This window comes from Budorcas taxicolor, chromosome 13, assembly GCF_023091745.1.
Source record: "Budorcas taxicolor isolate Tak-1 chromosome 13, Takin1.1, whole genome shotgun sequence".
Classification (NCBI taxonomy): domain Eukaryota; kingdom Metazoa; phylum Chordata; class Mammalia; order Artiodactyla; family Bovidae; genus Budorcas; species Budorcas taxicolor.
In genome coordinates, this window is record NC_068922.1 from 77,812,659 (window position 1) to 77,833,166 (window position 20,508).

The 20,508-nt window shown below is 45.4% G+C and overlaps 1 protein-coding gene across 2 annotated transcripts in view; it reads left to right on the plus strand.

Annotated features, from left to right (window-relative positions):
* Positions 1-20,508, plus strand: part of SLC9A8 (solute carrier family 9 member A8) — a 71,296-nt gene that overhangs the window by 15,090 nt on the left and 35,698 nt on the right. For both annotated transcript variants that reach the window (XM_052650530.1, XM_052650531.1), the window contains exons 4-5: positions 9,280-9,338; positions 14,921-15,004. In XM_052650530.1, coding sequence (XP_052506490.1) covers positions 9,280-9,338; positions 14,921-15,004 — 143 coding nt within the window. The remainder of the gene's footprint in view (positions 1-9,279; positions 9,339-14,920; positions 15,005-20,508) is intronic.

The window sequence follows — 20,508 nt, forward strand, 5'->3', positions numbered from 1 at the left end:
CCAAACTGATGAGGCAGTTTCTGAGGTTAACTCTTACTGTGTGAACCCTGGTAGCCACGTCCCCTTCTGGGAGCCAGGTCCTTTCAACACACCGAGCCTAAAGTTTCAGGCTAAGGGAAGTAGAAACCCTCCAAGTGGGAATTTCCACTCCGAAGGGAGTCCCTGAGAGTGGTGTCGGGTGGTGCTCCCGCTGTGCCCTGGACCCACGCTTGCCTGCTGGGTATGTAACCCCCTGTAGTGGCTTGAGAAGCACAGTGCATCTTAGAGGAGGGCTCCATTCCTCACAGACGTCATCTCCAAGCTGGTGCCTCAGGTTCGTCTTCAAGAGGCCGCTGGCCACTCCAGCTGGTAGCTTCGGGATAGGACCGTGTGACGTCCACGGCCGCAGCCCACTTCTGCACCTCCTTTGTCACAGAGCGAGTCTCTTGGTTTGACGTGTGGTTGTGCAGTACCTCAGTACTTGTGCCTTGTGGACCCACACGAGTTTGGTCTTTAATGTCATCTTAAAGTGGGTTGTTCCTGGGCCTGTCTGGCCTCATAACTCGGTAGATGTGGCATCCCAGCTTGTGAAGGATGGTTCTGGCTGTGTGGGCACTTGATGCCCCATACTTAGGGGCTCTGTCTCTGCCACGGCCCAAGAACATGCCAGGAGCTGTTGGGGTTCTTTCCCCTTGGGGGTTTTCCGAGGGGTGTATGATTCTCTTCTGCATGTGGCGTGACCTTGCTCTAGAACCCCAGGGATCTGTGCTGAGAGACCCTCCCCTGGGGGCTTGCCGGCCTCCCTTTCTAGCAGATACTTCGGTCCCTTGGAGTCAGCCGGATGGTATGGCGGAAGTGGCAGAGCTGCTGGAGCTGCGGCCGGTGGTGGTTGCCTCACTCAAAACCATCGGCCCCTTAAACACCAGTGAATGGGTGGGAATAGTTTTCTCAAGTGTGGGATGTGTTGCCTCCAAAACCTGGGGGAGGCCTCCCAAGCACTGTGCTTCTTTATTAGAGTAGAAGTTACTGACCTTGTCCTTTACTTGGAGGCAGCGTCTTGGTGTGCTCCAGACCACTTGATCCCCGAAAACTTCCCAGATGGGCAGGCCCCCAAAAGTCTCCATCCTCTGAAGCATCTGTGTCTTACCAAGACATCTCCTTGCCACGTTGTGCTTATTAGATTAGCATGAGGTCAGTAGTGGACCAGTGTGTTGTCCTGAACACCCGAATGGTCTGTGTCCATGGGAGCTGTATTATGACAGGAAGCAGGAGTTAGCCTAAGGCCTCATTTGGGGGCATCTGTGTAATCTTGAAGTAGCCTGGGAACTCTGTATTCCAGCAGGGTGGTGGGGCCACTTCTGGAAGGTTCTGGAAGGTCCACAGGAACCTGCAGGTTAAAGGTGCTTGTGTGCATCTCCAGGCTCCCCAACCCACACGTCTGACCCCACTTCTCCCGTATCGGAGCCCTGCTCCGAGAAGGTGTGGGAGGTGTGTCTTCCTGAGTTCACCTTTCTCTGAAGGTCTGCCACTCTTGCGGTTCAGACTTGCCTGGTCTTCAGCTCTGGAGACCGTCCGACTGCAGGAGATGAGGGTCGATGTCAGTGCTGCCAAGGCGGCCCTCTGACTCTCACCCTTTGCTTGAGGTTGGTGATTGTATCAGCCTTTCGTGTTCTCTTTTCAGAGCATCAGTGGCACTCAGCAACAACCGCAATTCCTCTCTTTGTCTTTGTTTTTTGGCTGCTCTGCAGCGTGTGGGATCTCAGATCCCCATCCAGGGATGAAACCTGTGCCCCCTGCATTGGAAGTGTGGAGTCTTAACCACTGGACCACCGGGGAAGTCCCGCTACTTTTCTTACAGCTACTATTTCAGCCATAACCTCTTTAACACCAGAGATGTGACATGAGCCCCTGCCTCCTCCAGCAGCCGTGACCCAGTCCACCACAAGTGAAAGTCTCAGCAGTGGCCCTGCTACCCTCGGTGAGGGACGAGCAGGGTTCTGCCTCCAGTGTTGGGGCCCTTTGCTGGGCAGCTGTGGAGGGGTCCAACTCCAGAATCCCGTTCTTCGAGTGTGCTTCCCGCGACCACCCCACTCCAAGAACTGGTGGTCCCAGGTGGCTCCCTAAATGCAGAATCTGAGACGGGCTTGGAGACAGGTCATGCATTGCGGGGTGCTCTTTAGGAGTAAGTCTGTAAGGAGGAAGTCAACCAGGCTGGGCAGGGAGCGCGCCAGACGGTGGGTGTGACCTCAGCGTAGCCCTCACCTGGCCTCGGTACACGGCTCTGGGGCAAGTCTGCCCAGGAGCCTCTGTCTTTCCTTCAGGCAAAGGGGTGGGATTTCTCTACCCTCATCAGGTGGTCAGTGGCTGTGAGCGAGTGTGGGGCTGGCACAGCTTCCAAGATGAGGTGCCTCGCGGCAGCTAAGGGCAGTTGTCTGGACAAGGGGACAGCTGTGAGCCCTTAGGAGCCGCACAGCTGGGCCCAGTGCAGGGGACTGGGCTGGCCCCATGGCCCGGGGTTTACCATGGTAAGCTCTTTAAGACGTTTAAAACGCCTGGACGCTTGACCCAGCAACCCCTTTTGCAGGGGTTTTGCCTGTGGATACCCTTACACATGGGAAACGACGTGTTTGCTCAGATGGGAGTGGCAGTGAGAGCGAAGCCTGGAAGACACCCGTGTGTCCATTCCGAGGGGCGGATCACTGGATGGCACGGTGGAAGGCACTAGCCACTGAAAACGCAGAAAGCCTGAGGAAGCTCTGTGTTGATATGAGTAGTTTCTAAGAGGTAGTGGTAAGTTAAAAAAGTTGATACCGCACTGCCATTTAACTTAAAATTTGTGTCACACGTGAATGCCTGTGCACGTATATGGTTTGGTTTGATTTTTAAATTCTGTTTCTTTCTGGCTATGCTGGGTCTCTCTTGCTGCACAAGCTTTTCTCTCCTTGTGGCAAGCGCGGCACTGTCCTCTAGTTGCGCGGCTTGGGCTTCTCACTGCCGTGGCCTCTTGTTTCGGAACACAGGCTCCAGGGCACGCGGGCCTCAGTAGTTGCGGCACGCGGGCCCAGTCGTTGCATCTCCTGGACACAGAGCACAGGCCCAGTGGGTGTGACGCACAGGCTCAGTTGCTCCATGTGTGTGGGATCTTCCTGGATCAGGGATCAAACCTGTGCCTCCTGCATTGGCAGGTGGATTTTTTTTTTTAACCACTGAGCAACTAGGGAAGCCTCTCGCATGTATATGGTTTTAAATGTACAGACACTCAGCAGAAATGTATAGTATAACCAAGAAACTGGTAACATTGGTGGCCTCCAAAAAGGAGAAAAGAAGCCAGGATAGGACAGAGACTTAAGTTTTCACTGCAGACTCTCTTGGAGCTTTCAAGTTTTAAAACAAGTCTAGACCTGCTCTTTACTAGCTGGGTGGTGCTGGTCCTTGGCCTTTGGTTTCCTTTTCTGTAAAATGCAGGTGACAGTGCCTTTGCTTCATAGGACTGACGATACTAAACAGGGCAAGGCGTAGAAATCACTTAGTCTAATGCCTACGTGCTAAGTAGTCAGTAACTGTTACGTGCTGTTATTAATATTATTATCATTTATGTTGTTATGGTCTGTTACCTTGTAGGGTAATGGTGAGAATGACCTGAAGTGATATACATTGTACACTGCAGGACAGTGCCTAACACTGCAGTGTGTGTGTGTTTCTTTTTAACACAATGCAAATAAATACGTGTGTGTGCACATATATACATACATACATTTCTACTTTTTTAAGGGAACTGGGATCATGTCCTACATCCTGTTTTGTAACCTGATTGTTATACTTGACATATGTTAAGCGTTTTCCGATAATGCTCATATTCAGGAGCACTCGTGGTCTACAGTGGTGATGGTAGAGCAGCAGTGCACCCTGGTAGAGAGAAGGAGGGGTGTTAGTCTGTGGCAGCAGGGCAGGTGGGCTGCCGTGGTGCGCTCTACCCGTGTCAGCCTCAGGAGGTGGTAGAATGCACCCGGGAGCCAGCCGTCCACTGTCACTCGCTGGCCCTGAGCTGTCAGAAAAGCTGGGTGAACTCTCTGAGCCTTCCTGCCTGAAGCATTCTCTCGAGGATTAAAAATGACTTAAAGTGGAGACTTCCATGGTGGTCCAGTGGCTAAGACTCCGCACTCACTGTGCAGGGGCCTGGGTTCGATCCCTGGCCAGGGGGCTAGATCCTGTATGCCACAGCCAAGATCGAAGATCCTGCGTGCTGCGACTAAGGCCTGGTGTAGCCAAATAATTTTTTTTTTTTAAAGATATCACAAAACCTGGGAGAAGGGGCTCAACAAATAATTATGAATTGCTCCTGATCCTTTGAATTAATCTAGTGGTATCCATAATCAGGTGTATGTATGAAGATTCATTGGGGCAAAAGGAGATATTAGAACTTATATTTCTATTTAATTTGGGTCTCTTTCACAGTCTCTACTTCTGGTGTTATTTTATTTATTTATTTTTGGCTGCACTGCACAGCTTGTGAGATCTTAGTTTCCCAGACCAGGGGTTGAACCTGGGCCCTCGGCAGTGAAAGCGCAGAGTCCTAACCACTGGACTGCCACAGAATTCCTGTTATTTTAAAATACAGTGATGAGGTAGCGCTCTTTTAGTAATCTTCCTTCCTTATTGCTCAGTCGTGTCCGACTCTTTGCGACCCCATGGACTGTAGCCTACCAGGCTCCTCCCTCCATGGGATTCTCCAGGCAAGAGAACTGGAGTGGGTTGCCATTTCCTTCTCCAGGGTATCTTCCTGACCCAGGGATTGAACCCAGGTCTCCCGCATTCCAGGCAGACGCTTTAACCTCTGAGCCACCAGGGAAGCCCTTTTTAGTAATAATAAAATAAAAATTTGTAACTTGGAGATGCATGCTCAAATTCTGTTTACTGATAGGGATGTACAAAACTGCAGCTAGGGTTTATTTCTAGGGTGTCTGGTTGTGTGATATAAATTAATTTCTTCTGTATACTAGATTGATTTGACCTAACTTTGAACCTCAATCTCAAAAGGTAAAGGAGGAGTTGGCCAATTTGATGCTACACCATAGTGAAGTCCTAGGACACTTCAAAGGATTACTCGTGTAATAGTATTAGTGGTAATAATGACATCATACTGTATTTTACAAAGCTTCCAGTTCCTCATAAATAGTAATACAGAAACAAGCTTAGGCATTGGAATAATCACTGATTCTCCAAGGTGATTGCTTCATGTGTAATTACAAAAGCATTTATTGTAAGTATTAAAGTTTGGTATACATTTACAAGGGAAAAAGAAAGTTGAGGTTTTAATAACAGCAACAACAACAAAAAAATACACTAGCTTTGAAAATGAAGTCTGAAATCATGGAAAAAGGATCAGTTTCCCTTGTAATCAGGAACAGTTGCTGAGTGCAGAATGCGCTGTAAATGCAGAATGAAACCGTAAAAGTACGGTTTCTCACCTGTCTGATTGGCAGAAGAGGCCGATGATTTTCCAGGGTTGGTGAGGATGCTTTGGAGCAGAGGTTTAAATTCTCATAACCACTTTGGAGGATAGTTTGGCAACAGTTTCAGAGATAAAAATGCTCATGCCATTCATTGTCTCTGGATCTGCCCTAGGGAAATAAATACTCACAAAGAGCCGTGTATATGCGTGCTCACTGCAGCTGTTAATGGTCAACAGCTGGAGATAGCCATCATGGGAGGAAACTTTCAAAAAATACAGGGGGAGGGATAAATTAGAAGATTGGGATTAACACACACTACTATAAATAAAGTGAATAGCCAACAAGGACCTGCCGTATAGCCTAGGAAACTATACTCAGTATTTTATAATAACCTGTAAGGGAAAAGAATCTGAAAAACAATATATATGTCTATAACTGAATCACGTGCTATATGCCTGAAAATAACATGACATTGTATATCAACTCTGCTTCCATAAAATTAAAAAAAAATTTTAAGTAGAGTTTACATACCATAAATTTCAAAGTGTACAGTTCAGTGCTTTTAAGTATATCCACAGGGTTGCACAACCTCACTACTATCTTCCTTAATTCCAGAACATTCTTATCCCCTCAAAAAGATACTCTCTGAGGCTTCCCTGGTGCCTCAGTGGTGAAGAGTCTGTCTGCCAGTGCAGGAGGCACGGGTTCGATCCCTGACCTGAAGAGATCCCACATGCCCCAGAGCAGCTAAGCCCGTGCCCCACAGCTGTTGAGCCTGCGCTCTGGGGCTCGGGAGACACAGGTGCTGAGCCCCTGCTCCACAGTAGGAGAAGCCACTGCAATGAGAGGCCCGTGCAGCAGCAAACACCCAACACAGCCAACAAGAAATACGTTTATTAAAAAAAAAATACTCCCTACACATTAGCAGTCACTCCTCATCTTCCCCTTCCCTTGTCCCCTGGCAACCGCTAACCTCCCTCCTATCTCTACATTTGTCTGTTCTAGACATTTCATATGAATTGGAACCGTGGGAATTATAGGTATTAGAATCTGGCTTTTGGAGGGTGGGAAAGGGGTAATCATTTTATGAGAGATAATTCACTATACAAGTTACTCATCAAATGTAACGTGTATTTAACTGTAACCTTTAAACCCTATAAAAGTTCAGGGATTTAGCATAATATATTCACAGAGTTGTGCAACCATTACAGCAATTTTAGGACATTGCTTCATCCCCCAAAGAAATCCCATACCCTTTAGCTGTCATCCCTAATACTGTCCAGGAAAACATTTCTGTCTCTGTAGATATGCCTGTTCTGAATATTTCATATAAGGTGCCTCTTGTGTCTGGCTTCTTCTACTTGGCATGTTTTCAGGACTCATCCACACCGCAGCATGCATCGGTGGTTTATTCCTCTGTGTCGCCAGATAACATTCCATTTGTGGATGTACTACACCTTGTGTATCCACTCATCAGTTGGTGGACATTTGGGTGGTTCCCCGCTCTGGGCTAAGAAAGCTGTTAGGAACATCCAAGTTTTCTGTTCTCTAGGGTGGAATTGCTGGGTCATATGGTAACTTTGACTGTTTGAGGAACTGCCAAACTTGTCTATAGCAATTGTGCCGTTTTTACATGCCCGCCGTCGATATTTCAATATTAAGTGTCCCAATTTCTCTGCATCCTTGCCGACACTTGTTATTTTTCCATTTTTTGAACAATGCTAGCCATCCTAGTCGGTATGAACTGACGAATCACTGTGGTTTTCATTTGCATCTCCCTGATGACTAAGGATGTGAGGTGTCTTTGCTTGTGCTTATTGGCCATTTGTGTACCTTCTTTGGAGAAGTGTCTCTTCAGCCTCTGGCGTGTTTATGCTATGCTGTAGAGCTGTTAAAAAGGAATGAGGCGGATCTGTGTGTAGTAACCGCTGATCCTAACACTTAGCAAAATAGCAAATAACAGAAAGATACAGTACATTTTATACAAATACAGGTGTGCCTTGTGTGTACAGATACACACACACTGTAGAGGTGTGTGGTTAATATAAATACGTAAGAGGGTGGAGAAAGGGTCTGCTGGAATATTCCCCGGACTTATCAAGACAGTTGGTTACCTTGGAACGGGAGACAGAGAGCTAGACGGGGTGGGATTTCTTTCTTTTTTCTTATTTATAACGTCTTACAAAGGATTCATAAACTATCTGGTTAATAAAAAAAATTTGTGTGTAAACTCCTTAAAATATATACACGATTTAAAAAGATAAGAAAAAGGAAGCAACTGGGGAACTCTGAGAAAGACTAGAATAGGTGCTTTCATACCACATGGCAAGTGAGTGTCTGATTGGAAGTGGAGGTGATAGTTGCTGGGTCGTGTCCGACTCTTTGAGACCCCGTGGACTGTAGCCCGCTCGGCTCCTCTGTCCAGGATTCTCCAGGTGAGAACACTGGAGGGGGTTGCCATTCCCTCCTCCAGGGGGTCTTCCCGACCCAGGGACTGAGCCCAGGTTCCCTGCATCGCAGGCAGATTCTTTCCTGTCTGAGCCACCAGGGAAGCCCCTAGGAATGTATGGTTACTGCCCTGAAAATGTCATTGATGATCATTCCCTTTATAGCGCAAATCGATCAGATTTTATCTTACTCCATTTGATCAAAAGTTTTATTGTTGTTTTATTAACATATAACAATGTGCAAATAGTACAGAGATTTATAAAGTTAAAATGAACTTATTTCTTCTCTTCGCCTCAGACCCCTCCTTCCCCATGACAGTCAGCATTTGTGCAGCTTCTTCTCCCAATAAAACTGTTCTCATATTTTCCCCTCACCCCCACCCAATAAGGTATGTTTCTTCAGCTCTCTGTTGTTGATGGAGAAAAGCTTCTTCCTCTAGGAAAAAGAAAAGTCTTTCTTATTTATTTTTTGGCCACAAGGCATGTGGGATCTTAGTTCCCTGTCCGAGGGATCCACCTTGCACCCCCTGCATTGGAAGCGTGGCGTCCTAACCCCTGGGCCACCGGGGAAGTCTTTAAGTGTCTGAGACGGTGGTCTTCAGCCTTACTTTGTATCCCCTGTACCAGAGATGGTGGTATGGAAGGTCCCGAATTCTGCTCAGATGTCTTTATTTTATAAAAATTTCCCCTGCTGATTCTATTCTGATGTGCCCACGGGGTCAAGAATCATTTATCTAGTGAGGGACAGAGCAGTCATAAGTTGTACCTGTGACGCTTCTTCGAGAATTGTTTTTAGTGGGTTCTTTATGAGAGAGCAGTGAGCCTGTCAGCTTTGTGGAGACACGCCTGAACTTAGATGGTTTGTTTTATTCCAGGAATTTCACAGAACCTTTCCTTCAGGTTATTTTCAGCATCAGGACTTTATCTCTAACTAAGTACTCTACATGGCGCTGCCATCTGAGCCTGAGAACGTGCTCTTTAATTCCTTTGTGAAAATGATAGGAATAAGCAGTAACAGGGCAAATTTAGCTTTCTGCCATTTTACATTGAAAATGAGCGGATAAAGCAAAAATGAGCAGTGTTAAGTCTTCCATGCCAGGCAAACTACCCTTTGGTCTTGTTTTATAAAGCTTTTTTTGCCCCTCTCCACCCCCTCCTCCCCACCCCCAGATTTTTGTAGACTTTGTTATGGGAAGTTTGCCTGAGATGCAGGTGGAAACTCATATGATTTGTAAAACTCCACACTAATTTCCATTCTTATGTTTTCAGACACAAAACTTGCAGAAATTCATAAAAGCTACTGAGAGACGTAATAGTAATCAGTTTCTTTAGAATAATAAACTCAAGAAATCTTTCTTATAGCTTTAATTTTTTGTTAATCTTTACATTTTCTCTTCTAGGTATTCTCATGGGAGCAGTTATAAAAGTTATAGAGTTTAAAAAACTGGCAAATTGGAAGGTAGGTTTACCCAACTGTTCTTTTTTTAACATAAGTACAATTTTGATTGGTTCTTAGTTTTAGTGACAGTGAAGGTTATGGTGGCCTTCTTATCATTACTTGACTGTCTATGAAGTTTATATTGTCCCATTGATTTTAGTAGGTTAGGGTTGATCTCTTTACATCTGAGTTTTCTGAAAAAGCATAAATCTCTGTTTTGAGTTAAGAAGCATTCAATGCCATGTTTTGTTATTTGTGTGCATTTTCACAGTCTTAAGATTACCTTGCTGTATGCTCGTCACTCAATCATGTCTGACTCTTTGTGACCCCATGGACTATAGCCCGCAAGGCTTTTCTGTCCATAGAATTCTGCAGGCAAGAATACTGGAATGGGTGACCATTCCCTTCTCCAGAGGACCTTCCCAGCCCAGGGGTCGAACCCAGGCCTCTTGCATGGCAGGCGGGTTCTTTACCGTCTGAGCCGCCAGCTGAACCGCCATCTGAGCTTCCAGCGGAGCTGCCAGCAAAGCCCTTGCTGTATAGAGCCCTCTAACCAGCGTTAAATGCTGAACAGTGTTGGTTTCTCCTGATTCTATTCTAACGACTGCAGCTAATGAGGCTTACCTATCCAGCGCTGTAGACCTTAGAGAATGCTCTACACACCAGCTCCTGTCATCCTCATGACAGCCGTGGAGTTGGATGGACCTCACATTATCTCCATCTTCACAGGTGAAGAAAGTGACCTCCGGGGGTCGGGACGTGTCCGGCGTCGCAGAGCTGGAGAGCAGTGGAGCCGGCCCTTGCGTCCAGGCCCCCTGGTGTGCGTGCTCTGTATTTTCTCCTCCACACCACGCTGCCATCACTTGGTGGATGTTCATACCCTTCCGTTCCCTCGGGGTCGTTAGCGTGTGACCATCGTCTGTGGGCCACGGACTGACTGAAACTTGAGTAGGAAGCTTAGCAAAACTGGTTTTGTGAAGCGAAAGAAGGTCCATTTCAAAATATTTAAAGAACTGTATGATAAAAATATACATTTGAGCCCCCCCTACTTTGAGCCAGCTCCTAGGTGTGAAGATAAATTTACTTGTGGAACTATAGAGTATAAAATTTGCAAAATGAGCCTCATAGTCTGAGGTAAAATGCAGTTTGAAACTTATAAATAATAGTATCCTGTAATAATCTATAATGGAAAAGAATGTGAAAAATAATATATATATATGCATATATATTTAAAACTGAGTCAGTTTACATCAGAATCAAACACAATGTTGTACATCAACTATACTCCAATAAGAAAGAGAAAGGCTACATTTATAAAATAATAATAGTATTCAGGACATATTGTATGTGTTAAATGAATTCCCAGTATGTGTATTGAGCTCGGAATATTTCTAGAACTCCCCTCCGCCTGGGAAGGGACTGGGCAGGCCCCACTGGAGCGCGTTGCGTATAAAGCTTGGCCTTCCTGCAACTGGTTCACTTTAACCTCCTCACAGTGGCTCATTCTCGGGCAGGGAGCACAGACCGTACACCCTTTCTCTGCTCTTACCCTGGATAGAGCCTGATGTGTAATACCACCCCCGACACATTTTGTTTGATTTAAAATCAGTTGATCAAAATTGGAATCAATTTAAAACCAGTTTAAAAAGATCATTAGTTTTCTTTTAAATATTATTAATCTATATAAAATTCTAGAAGTTTCATGTAAAAATGTGAATTTCTGGCATCTCTGGAGGAAGCGGAAGCTCTCCCCGCCCCGGCCCACACTCTCCCCGCTGAGTGCAGCTGCTCCCTAGGGACTGCGGGGTAGCCCAGGGAAGTCTGTGAGGGAGTGGGCCTGCTCTGAGCGGGACGATAAGAGTTATCTTTTAATCTTCTGTGCTTCAGAGTTATTAAATATATTTTTCAGTGGGGGTTGGTTTTCAAGTTAAAGAATAGTAACATTTAATAGTATAGACAAGTGAACCACATTCAGGCAGCCAGTGCTTGGCCTCAGAAAAGGGTGAGGTTGTTAGGCGAAGGCAGTAGGGCAGGCTCTGCAGAGGAGCCGGTGCTTGTGGAAAGCCGCAGTAAGAAGCAGGGCCTGTTGGGAAACCTGGCGCTGGGGGGAGCGGTGGGAGGGAAGAAGAACAGTGATGGAGCGGTGCTTTCTTCCCGTGTTGCTCTGTTTCCAAGCTCTCCTGCTGGCAGGCCTTCTACCTTTGTTGTCATATGCTTAATATATTTCTTTAAGTCAGCCTGCTTGTTTATGTACGTGCATTTTTACAGCAGTTTTTTAAAAGCTTTTATTGTGGTAAAATGAGAACATAAAATTTAGCATTTGAGCGATCTTTTAAGTGTACAGTTCAGTGGCAGTAAATACATTCACAGTGTTATTTAATCGTCACCACTGTTTATTCCCAGAGCATTTTTCATCATCCCAGACAGAAACCTTACCCATTAAACAATTCCCCATTCCTCTTTACCTGCTTTGTGTTCCACTTTCTGCTTGTCTGTGTTTTTTTTTTTTTAGCATTTTCTGTTTTTTTAGTGGCCCCTATTCCACTTTCTGTGTTTATGAAGTTAACTATTCTAGAACCTCAAATAAGTGGAATCATGCAATATTTGTTCTTTTGCATCTAGCTTATTTTCTTTACCGTGATGTTTTTAAAGTTCATCCACGCTGTAACCTGTAGCATCACTTCTTTCCTTTTTATGGCTGAATAATATTCCATGGTAGGCACATACCACACTTTGTTTATCCATTCATCTGTGGATGGGCCCGGGTTTGTTTCCACCTTCTGACTGTCATGAATAATGCTGCTATGAACATTGGTGAATGTTTATTTTAAATAAGGAAACTTTATAATACTGTTTGAAGTGGGAAACCAAAATTGTTTTTATAAATTTAAAAACAGTAGTACATTTGCTTGCTGAAGCCTCTGAGGCCACGCCTGCCCTCTTTGTCAAAAAGAGGGATCAGCACATTGGAGAGAGGCTTAACACCGCAGCCTCAGACTGATGCATCTGACTTAATTGGGATTCAAAAAGAGTCTGAAAGGGCTGACTTTCTCAGTCTGTGGGGTCGGTGGTATTTGACACACATTGCTCAAGTACCACCTCAGACCACTTTAGGGGAGATGTTGCTCAAAGGAACCTGGGATCTTTTCGTAACACTGTTCCCCATCAGGTGGCGTGTGTGTTTCCTGTGGCTTCTGTAACAGATTACCACAGATTGAGTGGCTTGAAACAGCAGAGACTGTTCAGGCATAGTTCTAGAGGCCAGAAGTCTGGACTCAAGGTGTTGGCAGGGCCACACTCCCTCAAGGAAGCGAATCCAGGCCCTCGGGGAGAATTGCTCATTGCCTCTTCTAGCTTCTGGTGGTCCCGGGCATTCCTTGGCTGTGGCAGCGTAACTCCTCTCTCTGCCTCAGTCTGTCCTCACGTGCCTTCATCTCTGTGTCTAAGTGTCATTTTCTGTCTCTTTTAAGGACACTCTCATTGGATTCAAGGGCCCACCTAATCCAGCAAGATCTCAACTGGATTCTGCCCTTAATTCCATCTGCAAAGACCCTATTTTCCAATCAGGTCGTATTTGGAGGTTCCAGGTGGACATGACCTGGGGACCGAGGATGCTGTGAGCCTACTGCAGGCGGGCTCTCCTTTCTCCCAGGAGAAGTGTAGTTTCTGAAACTCCAAGAGTCTCTGCTGTGGTCCTACCACACAGAGCCTGCAAGTAGGGTGCCCCACAAATCACAGAGGTCGGCCCATTTCTTTGACATGGCCCCAGTGTGAGTTGTGAGCTTGTTATACAGGCTGTTATTTTAAGACTTAATAAGACATTTTCTTTCCCTTTGGCACACCACTGAAGATCCTGGTGTCGCCATGGGCCACCGCCCTGCCCGGTGTTACCGGTATTGTAAGAATAAGCTGTACCCAAAGTCCCGCTTCTGCTGAGGTGTCCCTGATGGCTAAGATTCGCATCTTTGACTTGGGGCGTAAGAAGGCCAAAGTGGATGAGTTCCCACTCTGTGGCCACATGGTGTCAGATGAGTATGAGCAGCTCTCCTCTGAAGCCCTGGAGGCTGCCCATATTTGTGCCAACAAGTACATGGTGAAAAGCTGTGGCAAAGATGGTTTTCGCATCCGAGTGTGGCTCCACCCCTTCCATGTCATCCGCATCAACAAGATGTTGTCTTGCGCTGGAGCTGATAGACTCCAGACAGGTATGCACGGTGCCTTTGGAAAGCCCCAGGGCACAGTGGCCAGGGTCCACATTGGCCAGGTCGTAATGTCCATCCGCACCAAGCTGCAGAACAAGGAACATGTGATTGAAGCCCTCTGTTGGGCCAAGTTCAAGTTCCCTGGCCGCCAGAAGATCCACATCTCTAAGAAGTGGGGATTTACCAGATTCAACGCGGATGAATTTGAGAACATGGTGGCAGAAAAGCGACTCACCCCAGATGGCTGTGGGGTCAAATACATCCCTAATCGTGGTCCCCTGGACAAATGGCGGGCCCTGCACTCATGAGCATCAGCGCTGTCCCCTCCTTAATCATGCTCACCAATAAATGCTATTTCCTGTCCAAAAAAAAAACCAGACATTTTCAGAAGTCATCATTTGCTTCTATTTTGAGCCTTTTTCGAATGTCATTTTAAGTCTTTATGGTAACAGCCATACATTTGTAAGGGTACATTTATCATTCTTTTGACTAGGGATTTTGACAAGAAATCAGACTGTCAAGATTGTGGCTTGGGAATTTTCTTTTGAAAAGGTCCTGATTTTGCAGTTTTAAATAGGCTGTATTACCTGTCATCATTTGGGTTTAAGAACCAGTGTGTATTTTACCTCCAATCCGCCACAGTTGGAGCTTCTTTCCTTCCTTTGTCCCTTCCTTCCTTCTTTCCATAGGTTTGTAAGAAGAGAGCTGTATTAATGTAGAGGATGAAATTATTATTTCATCCCCCCAAAGTTACAGTAACTTTGCCCCTGAAGACATTCATATTCTCAAAATATATTTCATAATGGTACTTAATATTTGAATCTGAAAGCGTGGCAAGGGGCTCACTTTATAGCCATGTCCCAAGTTGCAGGGGCATCAGGTGAGAACTGTTTCATCACAGTCAGATTTAGGAACATGGCATAGTTGTCTATGATAAGCAGAGAAAAGGCAGGGCTGTTTTAAACATGAGTGGGGTTTACCCTCCCTCTGAGTGAATTGTTTTAGGGCTTTTACCTTTTCCCTGGAGGAATTCCAATTTGTGGACTTGATTTTGAAAATGTTCTTTTTGAATTGAAATGTTTTCTATATTAAAATTAATTTACTTTCCTTAGTACAATGAAGAGCCTACTGCTGTACATTTGGAAGCAGTTCATTCTGCTGTTTATTTTTCTGGGCACCTTTAAAAATCATTTGTTCTACATTTTTACATATAGGTTTTCTTTTGAGGTCTTTGTTTGTTTGTTTTGTCACTGCTTTTGTTTGCTTTTATCATCAGGTGGTGATTTAAACTTTGTATGTTTCCACTGGGCCAGGTTCCAAGAGAAGAATGACTTTGGCCCTTCACTGATGGATTTATTTCTTAATCCCATGCCCCTGAAAATACCCATTTTATGTTTACAGGAGGAAGAAATGTTTCGTCCAAATATGTTTTTCCTCCTCTTGCTTCCACCTATTATATTTGAGTCAGGATATTCGTTGCACAAGGTAAGACTTGGGCACGCATTAGTGCTTTTGGTCTGGGTGACTCCCTGTGTTTCCTTAGAAGCTTGGGTGTTAATTTAGCAGCGGTGGCTCTGTGTGAACAGCTTGGGATATGAGGTGGAAGCTGGACCATCACGCCTGACTTGTGAAGAGGAGCAGACACGATCAGTGGGCTGCTTTCATGGTTTCAGGCAGTGTGGCTTACTAGTGTTTTCCTTAGAGGGGTTCTTTGCTTAGAGATGACCAAAGTGATCTTTTTAGAAACATGTATTTATTTGGCCGCGCCAGCCCTCAGTTGCTGCACGCGGGATTGTCATTGTGGCACGTGGATCTTCTGTGGCGGTGCACTGGCTTCTTTCTAGTTGACGCTCAGTAGTTGCGGCACAAAGACTTAGTTACCGCGAGGTCTATGGGATCTTGACTCCCCGAGCGGGGATCGAACCCACATCCCCTGCATTGGAAGGTGGATTTCTATACACTGGACCACAAGAAAAGTCTCCCAAAGTGATTTTAATGCACGTGGCTGTTATACTGACTCCTCTTGGAGGCAGAGTGACCGATGTTAAAAAGTCAGACTGTGTCCTGCAATGACAGGACGGGTGCCCCGGGCCTGCTGGTTCTCTCCCGCTCCTGTTTCTCCCTCTCTCCCTCCTTGGGCTCACCCACCCTTCAGACACCCGACTTAAGCCCCCATCCCATTCCTTCCCACCCCCTCCCTGGCCCTGCTTCTCCTCTCCAGAGGAGAGTGCGACCTTCCCCCGAGGCTTCCACCTCCTTCTGGCCCGATCGCTGACTCCCACAGTTGCTGTGCCCATTCTTGGCTCCCGACCCTGCAGCGCAGCATCTGGCCCTGCCCGGTTCTCTGCTTTGGTCTGACATTTCTGGTCTCTGTCCTCCAGCTTCCGTGGGGCTCTTTCTGCCTGGGCAGGAGCTTCTCACTTTGTGTACCCTAGGCTTTTCTTTGTGAGTTCTTTTAAAGTATTCGTGTATTTAAGTTTTGAAATAAGGTGATTCAACTTAAAATACTAGTAGTACAGCAGTTATTTTGTAAATGTGATTTTTAAAAAATTTGAGGGTTGGAAGGACTTGAGGTTTGGCCTGTCCTTGGAGAGGGGAAGAGCCTGGATTCTGGACCCAGAGACCCGGGTCTAGTCATGTGCTGCCCCCTATGGGTTCCTTTTGAGTAGTGCCTGTGTGCTAAGTTGCTTCAGTCGTATCCGACTGCGACTCTGTGGACTGTAGCCCGCCAGGCTCCTCTGTCCATGGGATTCTCCAGGCAAGAATACTGGAGTGGGTTGTCATCCTGGAGATCTCCTCCAGGAGATAATCCTGACCCAGAGATCAAACCCACGGCTCCTGCGGCTCCTGCGCTGCTGGTGGAGTCTTTGCTACTGAGCCACGGGGGATGCCCCGTTTTGAGTAGAGTAGAAATTTTAAAATAACAAACAAAAAGATCCCCAAACCCCTACCTCCTAGGTTGCTTTGAGATTTACATTAGATGAAAGAATGTCAGCAACTCACCACTCACCACATTAAATAATTGGTAGTGCTTCTTGTATTATCTGTTATAACCTGACTAATTATTTGGAGAAGGAAATGGCAACCCAGTCCCGTATTCTTCCCTGGGAAATCCTATAGACAGAGGAGCCTGGCGAGCTTCAATCCAGGAAATCAAAAAGAATCAGAGCCTCTAGGCAATGTTATTATTAATAAGAATTTAATAGGGGATATATTTATACATATAGCTGTTTCACTTTGTTCAGCAGAAACTAACACAACATTGTAAAGCAATTATACTCCAATTAAAAATAAATAAAAATTAAATAATGTTTATAACATAATAAACTTGAGAATTAAATTTGTCATGAGAGTTTTGATAAAAACATACAAATTAAATCTTTAGTTTTCCTCCTGAATAGTAAAGCAAACTTAAGATGTTCAGTACAGATTTTTTTAGTTACCATTTTACTGTGTATTAACCAAAAGAAAAAAAAGAAAAAGAAATTTAACGTTTAAAAAAATCCTATATCTTAGAAAACTGACATCAGATAATTGTTAGAAAAATAAGCAAGAAGGATTGGAAGGTGAGTGTCTTTTACTCTTTAATTTTGTGGACAAATCTTGGAAGAACTGAGAGCAGAATGTGAAAATACTTCACAGCAGTACTGAAGAAAGCGATGTGCATATTATATTCTTTTTAGTGTGCTGCTCGGTGTGTGGGATTTTAGTTTCCCGACCAGGGATTGAACCTGAGCCCTCGGCAGTGAGACATGGAGTCCTAACCGCTAAACTGGAACTCCCGAAAATGATTGTTTGATTTAAAACCATGACACTCGTTACTATATTAGCACATGTAAAGTTTTTATCTTTTAATTTTTTTGGAGTAGAGGGAAATAAACTTATTCAGAATTTGAGGAAAATAGTTTCTTGAGAGAAAAATTCTTTGAAGATGACTTTCCAGCAGAAATGTGACAGTTGATGTGAAAGGGACTGATGTGAGTGGAAAGTGTGAATTTAGAGACTTCTGTCCACTGCCTGCACTTTTCCCTAAAGAACAGGAAGCTGCCTTTGTTTTATTTTAATATTGCTGTATTTGCCGGTGTGAATTTGGGTTTGGACTAAAAATTTCCGTACAATTATCATCGGTTGATATGCATTAGGTAGGCAGCTATTTGGTTCTTTGAATTATTAGTATCATATAAAGAATAGAACATTAATTATATCAGAAAGAAGCAGATGAATTTGCCTTATGTAGCAAAGGGAAGTTTTTATAGTGGGGTAAATTGAATTTTGGTAAATTTTCAATATCCAGATTAATATTAGCCAACTACATAAGTTATAGCAGAATTAGATCCTTGTAAACAGACAAAAGTGTTAGTCGCTCAGTCATGTCTGACTTTTTGCAGCCACATGGACAGTAACCCACCAGGCTTCTCTGTCCCCATGGACCATAGCATGCCAGGCTCCTCTGTCCATGGAATTCTCCAGGCAAGAATACTGGATTGGGTACCCATTCCCTTCTCCAGAGGATCTTCCTGACCCTGGGATCGAACCTGGGTCTCCTGCCTTGCAGGTGGATTCTTTACCATCTGAGCCACCTGGAAAGCACCAGGAAAAGACCCTGATGCTGGGAAAGATTAAGGACAAGAGGAGAAGGGGGTGACACAAGATGAAATGGTTGGATGACATCATCGACTCAATGGACATGAATTTGAGCAAACTCCGGAAGATAGTGAAGGACAGGGAAGCCTGGGTGCTGCAGTCCATGGGGTCACAGAGTTAGACATGACTTAGCAACTAAACACACACAAACAGACCAAGAGTTAGTGTAATCTGTTCTTAAAAAAAAAAAAAAAAACAGCTCTTTGCAAAGAAAATCTCATAGATGAAAGTCTTTTGTTTAGGAAAGAACCCAATCAATGTGTTTGCCTTAAGTTACTTGAAAGTTCTTTGTGTGCTAAAGATTGATATGCCAAAGTAATTGAATGTCAGATCGTGGGCAGCCAAATCAAAATTGCAAAAAATAAAGCAAAGATACTTCCTGAAGGAGATAGGCTTAGTGGGCTCTCCGTGTGGAGTGAGGACAGTCTGTAGATTTAAAGTATCAGTCCGGCCGTTAGGACTCGGTGCTGTCACTGCCAAGGACCAGGCTCAGTCCCTCGCCAGAGAACTAAGATCCCACAAGCTGCATGATGTGGCCAGAAAAAAAGTATCAGTTCCTTTTGTCTGTGGCTTGACAATTTCTGACTGAAAAGAAAAAAAAGGGATTCCTTGCTCAGGCCCACAGTCAAAGGCCATCAAGATTCCCTGGCCTTGTCCCTAAGTAGAGTCCACAGGATTCTAATAAACAGCTTGTTTTTCTTAACTTTAATGGATATGTGAAAGATGTTACTACTGCTTGGACTCAGTTATTTTCTCTTAAATGCTGTAAAGTATAGATGGGAATATATTCGTCATATTTATTTCACTCTATTTCACTAATGCTGCTGCTGCTGCTGCTGCTGCTAAGTCGCTTCAGTCGTGTCCGACTCTGTGCGACCCCATAGACGGCAGCCTACCAGGCTCCCCCGTCCCTGGGATTCTCCAGGCAAAAATACTGGAGTGGGCTGCCATTTCCTTCTCCAGTGCATGAAAGTGAAAAGTGAAAGTGAAGTCTCTCAGTCGTGTCCAATTCTTCGCAACCCCATGGACTGCAGCCTACCCGGCTCCTCTGTCCATGGGATTTTCCAGGCAAGAGTACTGGAGTGGAGTGCCATTGCCTTCTGCGATTTCACTAATAGAGTGGAATAAAATTGCTTCAAAGATGTGGACAGCAGAAAGGAGTTTCTGATAGTATAACCTGTTATCTTGATATTCTTTATAGTAATGTACCTCTTCTTAATTAATTGAAAAAGTTATCATTATATAGACTTTGGACTTTGATCAGACATGAAACACAGTTAATTCCTTCAGTACCTGTTCACTGGGCATCATCCATCTGATAGGCATATGCCAGTGACTGTGTCGTACCGGAGCGGATGTGGTCATTGCCCCCCGCCCCCCGAGCCTGCAGCCTAGTGGGCAGGACAGATAGCAGTCAGGTGATGACGTAAGTAAATGTCACATTTCAGCCGCATCAAGTTCTACCAGGAGAAGAGGCGTTGTGCATCGAGAACATAGGCTGCGATCTGACTTGGCGGAGGGATCAGAGAAGGCTTCCCTCAGGGAAAGTAAAAAATGTCCTGAAGTCTTTGGATGATGAAAGTTCACTAGGCAGAGGGGAAGGAAGGGTGGTCCAAGCCCAGAGAGTATGACAATGTATTTGAAGAACAAAAAGCTCCCAGTGAAGAGACTTCCCTGGTGGCCCAGGGGCTCAGATCCTGAGCTCCCAGTGCAGGGGGCCCAGGTTCCGTCCCTTGGTCAGAGAACTGGATCCCACATGCTGCAACTAAAGATTCTGCATGCCACAATGGAGATCTAAGATCCCGTGTACGGCAGCTAAGACCTAGCACAGCCAGATTTGAGAAACTAGGGAAAAAAAGGTACCAGTGTGACTGGAAACCCAGAGAACACAGGGGAGGTTGGAGACTTTGAAGGGATCGAACCATCCAGGCTTTGGTTGCGTTTTATGTGTGTTTTCAGTGGAAACGGGGGTCAGAATGAAGGCAGCACTGTCAGATTTATCTTTTGCAAAGATCATTCTGGAAGCCCTTGAAGAGCAGAGGGCAAGGCCAGGGATGGTTGAGACTTATTATAAACAGAAGCTGTGCAGTAGTCCAGGGGAGAGATGATGGTCGCTGGCAGGGGCAGCGGAGACAAGCAGAGAGATGTGAGTGACGTGGGGAAGGCAGATGCCGCAGGACTGACTGCACTGCAGGTGGGGGTGAGGGAGGGCACCCAGGTTTCCAGCTTGCCCACCCCGCGAGGTGACGGTGCCCTTTACAGAGATTCAAGCATATAAGGAGGGCCAGTTGTGGGGTCCATGACTTCACTGAGCCTTTCTAATCATTTCTCTCATCTCTGCTCTT